General features: G+C 43.5%; 1 protein-coding gene across 1 annotated transcript in view; it reads right to left on the bottom strand.

Moving 5' to 3' along the window:
• Nucleotides 1-2,751: 2,751 nt before the first annotated feature.
• The window catches only part of Myocd (myocardin), a 91,667-nt gene continuing 85,366 nt past the window's right edge, over nt 2,752-9,052 (bottom strand). Inside the window, exons 12-14 of the mRNA XM_005349862.3 lie at nt 8,572-8,700; nt 6,149-6,206; nt 2,752-4,324 (exon numbers count right to left, since the gene is read on the bottom strand). Coding sequence (XP_005349919.2) covers nt 3,753-4,324; nt 6,149-6,206; nt 8,572-8,700 — 759 coding nt within the window. The 3' untranslated portion in view covers nt 2,752-3,752. The remainder of the gene's footprint in view (nt 4,325-6,148; nt 6,207-8,571; nt 8,701-9,052) is intronic.

The raw sequence follows: 9,052 nt of genomic DNA, 5'->3' as shown, positions 1-9,052 counted from the left end.
GCATAAGACTGCCAGTTCGTAGACCTGGACTTTCTGAATGGAGGCTGTGTTGATGTCCCTGTTTACAGGTAGAATCACTCCATTGCTCTGAAGAAGGGCTTCCTTCTTCCAAGTTTGAGTTCCACTGTTTATGACATCATAGCTGAACCAAGAGGTTCATGGGTCAGGAAGCTAGGCCCTGGTTTTCTCCTCTCTTCCCTTCCCTGCCCCTCCTTTCTTCTGTCCCTTCCTTCCTTCCTTTCTCCCTTTCTTCTTTCCTCCTTCCTTCCTTCTCTCCTTCCTCTCTGTCCCTTCCATCTCCTCCCCCTCTTTCTTTCTCCCTCTCCTCTCCTCCCTTTTCCTTCTCTTTCCTCCTTTTTCCTTCATTCTTTCTCCTGTTATCTTCATAACACTGTTAGCAGCAGAGAAATCATTACTGAGTCCTGCTTACTGGAAGATCTTGCTTGAGGGATAATTGGACTCCTTTGGATCTAGAGGGATCTGCTGTCCTGTAGCCACAGTAGGAATGACCAAGACTCTCCTTCCTAAGGGGATATTCCAGGCATCTTAAACATGTGGTCCCTTGAAGCTCCTAGGAACACTGCTAAACCCAAGGGTGGCCATCTCTGCATTAAAAGAACCTAAAGTTAAAATAAAAAACAAGACAAAAAACAAAAGCAATAGAAAACAGCTGAATAAGCTAAACATGAGTATTTGATCCATCTTAATCCTCTCCCAATTGTCTCCAATCTCCTACCTGTGCTGTTAAAACAGGGTAAACACGGCCTGGGGAGACGGCGGAGCAGGCTGAGGCCAAGTATCCAGGGACCCACTCTAGCTGCAGTAACAAACCAGAGCTGTCTTCCCTTTCGTCTACTGTGAAGTGCGTGTATCAGTTTGAATAATATCTTTAAAAATGTCCCACAGTCTAGATAAAAACAGAGCCAGCTAATTGCTCAGGCAGGAATTCCCAAAAAGAAAATTATTACCACTCAGATGAGGGGTTTGGAGGCAGGACACTGTGTGGGTTTGTTTTCCAAGGAAGCAAGGAAGAGATAACATATATGGTACAGTTGGAGCCTAGGAAAATGCACAGAGCAGCAAGCTTCATCCAGACTCAGATGAAACATCAGCATTGGAGGTCAAACCAATGTTTGGAATGTGGCAATAAAGGTTTCTCCCCATAGCTTCATCTTCATGCTAAGCTTTGCCTCTGGATTTGTGGTTCTGATGATGGACATACAAACACAACGCAAAGTTCATCACGTAGACCCTTCCAAGCGCAATGCAGATCAAGGAATGTCAGAACAAAGTTGATGCTCCCTTTCAACTCTCTGCAAGAGAAGGCACTAGCCTTGGCAGCCGCTAACAGTGAGGCTGCTCTGTCCTCTTACATCCCTATGCATTGCCAGGAGGAGCTTGTTCATGATAGCAAGTGGCTATGAGCATTGGGCTGGAGTCCGTAGTCATCTACAGTCATATATGTGGAGTCTGATTGGTTAATAAGCAACTCATAGTAGCAAAGGCCACGCATCATTCACAGCAGACTGAGGGTTCCAGGCACTCTGAATGTCACTTTTCGGATATGTGCACACATATGCATTTGTATACCTATGTGGACCTGTGTGTATACACATATTCCATACACACAGATATAGAACTACATATGTGTGCACATCTGTGTGTTTCCTTCCCTACAGTAAGGTGGTGGCTTTCAGAGTAGCAGTCACCAAAAACACTCAGTGTTCAAACATTTTTTTTTTTACAAGTTGACAATGGAATGGTTTCTAACTCTTTGGTTTATCAAAAAGACAACTTCTAAAAAATTCGCAACATTGTCGATTACTTTCTCTATAAGTGCACAGTGAAATTTTTTTTTTACAAAAGAAGAAAACAGTGCCTTTGTGATTTAAATTAAAAACAAAACAAAACAGCAACAGCTACGTTCTATAGCATGCAACATTATAATTACTAGAACTGGCGCCACAGTGAGCCTCTGGGAGACTCCTGCAATCTGTGTTGTCTTCCTCTGTCCCCTGTGCCCGGACCAAACACGGGGGCAACAAGGAGCACTTGTCAAGACCACTGTCTTTCACCCTCCCGTTGTTTGCAATGTGCAATCGCGCTTTCCTTCGGAAACCTGACTGAAATGCTGTCTCCCGTAGATGTTACCCTGATCTCTCTCCACTCTACAATGATTTCCAATTTCCCCAGAGCAACACAAACCAAAGATTGTCCATAAATCAAACAAGAATAAAACAAGCGTTGTGACCAGTGGGCCACGTCCCCAGTTTCTTCCTAAGGAAATTCTTGTAAATTCTGCTTGCAGCCAATCAATGTGCAAGTGAAAAACAGGTTTGGTAAGAGAGTTTGGACTTTTAATATTTTTTTTTTAAAAAAGGCTTTAAAAGCAGTATGGCAACTTGTTATAGCTGAGAATCTTTCCTTTCCCCGTGTGTGGGAGAAAGAGATAAATGGGTAGGTAGATAGATAGATAGAGAGATAGATAGATAGATGATAGATAGATAGATAGATAGATAGATAGATAGATAGATAGATGATAGATTATAGGTAGATAGATAGATGGATAGATAGATAGATGATAGATTATAGATAGATAGATGATAGATAGATAGACAGACAGACAGATAGATGGAGATTATCAACTCCAAAAGAACAGTTAAGGATCGATACCTTGAAAGAAAAGTAGTTAGAAGATGATGAATTGAGGCTTCCTCTGTCCATAATAAGAAAGAGAGAAGGAGGGAGAGGAGTTGGCCCTGCTCATTAGTTCTATAATAACAATCCATGGTGTTTCTTTCCTGGAATGTGAAATGACATTGTTCTCCAATTCTAACTTGCCCCAGTGTGACTTCCTGGGCCTCCAGTTGCCTTTCTGATGGTTTTACTTCTAGTCTTTGGAACTAGAGGTAGTTATATTTGAGAGCCACGGCATGAAGTTCTTTTGATTCAAGCTTCTCACCTTCTATACATTGCTGACGATCATAGAGATGGCAGAAACAATTGGATTACTGGTTAAAAAGTGACATGTTCTGAATGGATTCTCTGGGCAATGCTAGTTAGCTGTTGTCAGTGATCACCAGTCCAGTGGGACAATTTGGGGCTTGAGGGGCACTGAGTTGCTGTTGCTTTTTTTTTTTTTTTTGGAATGGATTGGTTTTGTCCCTCTCTTTTGCCTTAAGGACTCTATCGGCTGAAATAGGCCCTACTCTTCTGACAGATAGATGTTGGACAAGTAGGAAGTTGCCTCCACCATGGCACGGCTTCCAGAACCTCTGAGGCACTGGCTTCCCTGCCCTCTCTGGAGGCTGTATTTTCCTTCCATAGAATGTTTAGTAAATTCATAACAAAAGTCAACAGTGTGAGCTTATGCCTCAGTAATGCCTGAGACAAACTGTCATGTGAACTTACGTCCCAGTAATGCCTGGGACAAACTGTGGGCTAGAAAAATTCTGGTATGAGAAAAGGCAGTGAAAGACAATTTTGGCATTGTTAATCTGAGAAAGCACAATTTGGAGTGCATTGCTGAAGTTTTCAACAGTTACTGAATGCTGGTAGGAATTACATCAGACATATCTTAATGACTGCCTGCTATTTGTTCTGGTTGACTGTCACAAAAACCTCCATCGCTGTTTTACCCCCCCTCTCCCCATTTTTTCCCTTTCATCTTTTGGATCACACAAGTGTTTCTGGTTGTGTGCTTTCTCCATGGAATCTCTATCAAGCTCCCTTAGCCCTTGTTCCTCAAGGGTTTACCACTGCTGTAAGTGGAGGTCCATGGGGGAATTCAAATTGAGATCTGTGACATCCAGGAAATCGATGTTGAATATGCTGGGGCCACTGGTGGTGAGGTTGCTGAAGCCTGGCGTGGAGTTTGGTGGAGTAAGATCCAGCCATTCCATTGTTTCCCAGGGGGATTCTGTGAAACTCAGCTGCAGGCCACTGCTGTCCACTGATGAGGGTGATAACTGCGGATGTATCGGGGACAGGGGCCCAGGCAAGAGCTCGTGAGCGCTGAAGAGGTCTTCGGCAGCCTTCCCTGGGAAGCCATCCACGATTCCATCAAAAGGAGTCTCCTCGTTGCCGATCTTGAGGAGGGTGACGTCGCTCACTTTTCCCATGGGGCTGTGAGAATTCAGTAAGACTTCTAGGTGTTCATCGCTGTCGGTGGCATAGTGGTCAAAGGAGATCTGACCTCCCGAAGATGCCTGTTCAAAGGGAGCTGAGGACTTGGGGAGGATGGTGGTAGGGCTGCAGGAGGACCCGGGTATCTTCGGGACTTTTTGAAGACAAGAATGATCTTCCCTGGCATCAGCAGGCATTTCTGTTGGTAAAACGCAGCACAACTTGTTACAGCTCCTCAAACTGTCCAGGCCACATGATGAGTCTTTGGGATAAATGAGATGCTCTTTGGATAGCCCAGAAGGTGGCAATGCTTTTCTGTCCATCACTTAGCCCTGGGCTCAGCCCTACCTCTGTTGTCTCTCCATTTCTTCTTTTTAAAAGTGTCCCAAAATATCCCCACCTTGGAAATTCCACTCTTTTCTGCTGGCTACTTTGCCCCCTTCGTTACCACTAACTGTATTGGAGGACACTGTATCTCTGTCATACTCTCTGTTGGGCAGCAAAGGAGGGATGAGTGAGTGTCGTCCCACAGCTATTTTTATGTTGATGCCTTCTTACCATTCCTCAGTAGTTTTTAGGGCAGCCCATTTCTCTAGTTGAGACCTGCAGATCACACCTCTCCATCTTTTGGGAACTATCTCCTAGTTCGCAGCCATTTTGGCAGGTCGGTGTTTCTTATTTCAAAGACTATATATTCATAGAAGTCACACACTGCTCATGCTGGCCTCTCGGTCCCTTGTCCTTCCCATCTACTCCAGTGATGATGGCCTCCCCACTCGGGCTGATACTTTGAGCCTTGTCCTTGCATAGCCCATCCTTCCAAGAACTCTATCTTAAGCAGGCTCTCCCACTCTCTGTCCTTCTCCTTCCCCATCCCTAGCTCGTTTATGATGTTTTCCAAGTCAGTTATCCCTAAGACACTCTAAGGTACCTAATCTACTGGTGCACTATCGGTCGTTGTATGTCAGTAACTCCCACATCACTTCTTTCCTTGTTTGGATCATTTTCTATGGCCCACTGTTACGGTCATTCCCACCATTTTGCCCTTCTCTCCCAGCTTAGCAAAATCCTCCACCCTGATAAGCCCCATGCAGTTTCTCTTAGCCTGCACCAAGTCACCTGGATGTGGAGTGAGAACAACAATTCCACTGAGCTGGCTGGGTTTACTTTCAGTTGATGGCATCAAACCTTCTACTTGCACTTAATTCTGCCTTACGATCTTGCATTTCTCTATAAAACTCATCTCAATCATGACTACCCATGCCTATCCTTTCCTAGACTCTCCCATACTCCCTTCTGTGTCCTCACTCCTCTGCCTCCTGGCCACATACTTCGGGAAAAAGAAGGAGCACCTGGTAGAGGAGTCATCTTCCATCATGAGACTTCAATACAAACACACACCTGTGCTCTTCTCTCCTATCCTCCCTGTTATGATAAGAAACACTGGTTCTCTTGCTCACCATTCATCTCCCTTACCAGACTGTGTTCCACAGAATTATCTGGTGGAAAGCTGAGTTTAGCATTATGTCTGGCATTCTATCTCTGAGTCCTCCTGTTAAACTTCAAGTGCTGTTGATGAAGAGTTCAGCCCCCATTTCTTGTCTGACCTTCACACATTCTCCTTCAGACCTCTGGTTCCTTTGTGTGTTTTCAAATTCTAGGCAGACATTCTGTGATGTTCCTTAAATAAATGAATGAATAGGTGGAGGGACACAGTGGTTACTTTTTTTGCTAAGTGCAGTAACATTTAAGCACAAATGGGGCATCCAATGAGCGATAGCTGGCTGAATTTCAGCCTGAGTAGTGAGTAAAGCTTTCACTGTTTCCAGAGTTATTGCTTTCTTCTTGTAATCAAGAAGACAGGGACTAGACCTTGCAGAAAAGTGGTGGAATAACCAGAGACAGGGATGGACTGAAAGGTGACCTGACTTAGTGTGTCCCTGACCGTGGTCATAAGAGGCCATGTCTTAGAGAGTCCACAGGTAGGAAGGATCCTGATGGATAGTGGGCAAGGCAATCTTACCTCCGCTTTCAATGAGGACATCCAGGAGTTCATCCATCTGCTGACTCCGAGTCATTTGCTGTTTCAAATTAGCCAAAAAGAGAGCAGAGAGGTTAGGAGGTGGCCACGTTGGTATGGAGACAGTAGAAGAAGAGCTGTAGGGCTTTGGACTAGGCTTGCTTAAGGATTCCAAAAAAAAAGCATAGTAAAATAGAGCATAGCATAAAACTTAAAAGCTTTGCCATTTTAGCTGTACATTTACTTTTTTCATCAACACTATGTACCCACATAACTATTTTGATATACAAAACTCAAACTCTATACACAATAAGCAACACCTCCCAGTAACCTTTTGCCAGTGCCAATAGTCACTATTCTCCTTCCTGCCTCCATGAATTTGACTACTTTTGGTCTTGGACCGAATGGTGCTCTGCAGTGTGACTCCTCCACACTTAGTTTTTCATTTGCCTGCTGATGGGCACTTGGACTATTTCTACTTCTGGCTTTAGTGAGTAATATTGTTAAGAGCTTAGTTAGACCTGCTAAAGGGCTTTGGTCCATTTTGATCAAAAATCTTAGTGTAAATTGTACTCAGATAATCCACTGAACTAGATAGCCCAACATAACACACAAGAATGAGGGAGATGGGAAATGTGAGCCTAGCCTCGCAAGGGAGCTTCCGTCCCAGAAGGAGGCATCTTAATACACATCCCTTTCTCACTTTGGAATCTACTTGTGTCCACCTCTGTTTGGCTGCTATGGACATGGACCAGGATGTCAGCTTCAATTTTCTTGGTTCATCTTGCAGAACCTGTGAATCTGCTCTTATCTCTGCTCATCTGAATGGTTAAGCACAGTCTAACTTCTCCTGAAGTTTTCAGAAATGGGAGTCTATATCATTATCATGACATCTTTGGATAGCAAAGGAAGCCTTACTGCCTTGGGTTTGATTTCAAAAGACTGGACAGCAGGCAGCACCTGATATCGATGCTCTGTTCTGGGTTGGGTACATAGATATAATTATTTTGATATAATTAAATTGAAACTATTTCAGTTGAACTACTCATCCTTCAGTATCCAAGGAGGCTAATCTCTAGGAGCACTCACCCTTGGTTTCCAAAATCTTCAGGAGCTCCAATCTATTCTATAAAATGGTTTAGTATTTGCATAGAACCTACACCTGTCTCTATGCCTTGCAAGTCATCTCTGGAGTTTGCTGCCTAATACAGTGTAAATGCTGTGAAAATATCTACTGTGTTGTGTGGCTTTGGGACTGATGACAAGCAGAAGGGGTGTATGCTACACACAGATGGAGCTGTGACATGCCTAACACAGCACGTGAGACTTGACTCTTGACACACCCATGCAAATGCTGGAGAGGCAGAGGACCTGTGAAATGGCTAGAAGCTGGCTCATGGCAAGACAGACAACCCTTCCATCTGGATGGATTCAATATCACACAAGTTCAAGGGGTGTGTGTAGAGACTTTCAGGACTTGTTTCCCTAGTGTGTTCAAGCCATGGCTGCTAGGATGCACTCACAGAGGGCTCACTAAAATCACCCATGTTTTTCTTTTTCTTACTTTTTTAAATTCTGAAGTATTTTCAAAACATAAATATAAGTGTTAGAGTCCATGAATCTCCCTGTATCTATTACTTAGGTTCAACAGCCATCAATACTGTTTCAAGGTCATTGAGCTTTAAAGCTAAGAAATTAGGAAAATGTAGTCTTGACAATTGCTCTCATATCTGAATACCTACCATGTTACCAAACAATGAGGTAAGTACAAGATTATCAGTAATCCTTACAGAGTGAATACTTTTATTTTCTTGAAGAGAAGTTGAATGTGTATCCAACCTCAGTGACAGTGGCAGGTGGCGGAGTTGGCAGTAAGGCCAGGCCTCGGGAATGCCTGCTCAGCCTGCTCTCCCTGAATACTCAGATGTTGCAAGTTTCCCTCAGTTTACCAAAAGGTAATGCACAGATAAAGTGATAAACTGATATCATCATAGACCAAAATGCATTGTGCTTACACAGGCCACTGCACACCCTAGTTCAGCAACACAGCATGCTGTAGAGCACCTGGTTTCTCTTGTGTCTGGGCAGTTGATTAGGAACTGTGGCTCACCTTGGCTGCCCAGCATGCAGAACAATGTATCACATGCTACCAGCTTGCAATAAAGCCCAAATTCAAAATGCAAGTTGATTGAATGCAGACATTTTATAATGACATAAGGTAGAAAAGTCATCAACAGAACTATCCTGACTTGGAACCAACTGTACAACCCTGTCTTCAGGTCATATGGACACACTTTGTTCACTCTATTATGTAGGGACTGAGCCCACTCAATATCAGAATCCACCAAACATACAATACTTAATATTGCAAAGTTCTGCTTACGGAGTCCATTTATTGAACCGTATAGAGCTAACCATGCGGTTACCTGCTTTACTGCATCTTCATAGGATGGGGGCTGGGTTATCTCGGAAACCACTGAACTTGACTTGGAAAAAGTTGGGGATGGAATTGAAAACTTTGGCCCCACCTTGTCAGAAGATTGCAAACCAGTCATCTGCAAGTGGATACAATCCAGAGAACAACATTCAGTACATCTCAAGGGACAATGCTTGTGTTCTAGAAACCACAGGCTACAATTGAAAAAACTGCCAAGTAGTACTAATGAAAGCCCGAGATGAGGAGAAAGCAAACTGCACTAATAGGTTAACACCAGTTTGTGCCATCGTGGATTTGTTAATGGAACCTTAGCATGAAACTCACTGATTGATTTCTTGATTTCCACCCCTAAAGTGTACCCTCTTTTCTTTTAATTTTCTCTCTTCCTTCTTCTTCTTCTTCTTCTTCTTCTTCTTCTTCTTCTTCTTCTTCTTCTTCTTCTTCTTCTTCTTCTTCTTCTTCTTCTTCTT

The sequence above is a fragment of the Microtus ochrogaster genome, chromosome 7 (genome assembly GCF_000317375.1).
Source record: "Microtus ochrogaster isolate Prairie Vole_2 chromosome 7, MicOch1.0, whole genome shotgun sequence".
Lineage (NCBI taxonomy): Eukaryota > Metazoa > Chordata > Mammalia > Rodentia > Cricetidae > Microtus > Microtus ochrogaster.
This window is presented reverse-complemented; position numbering and strand designations above follow the sequence as displayed.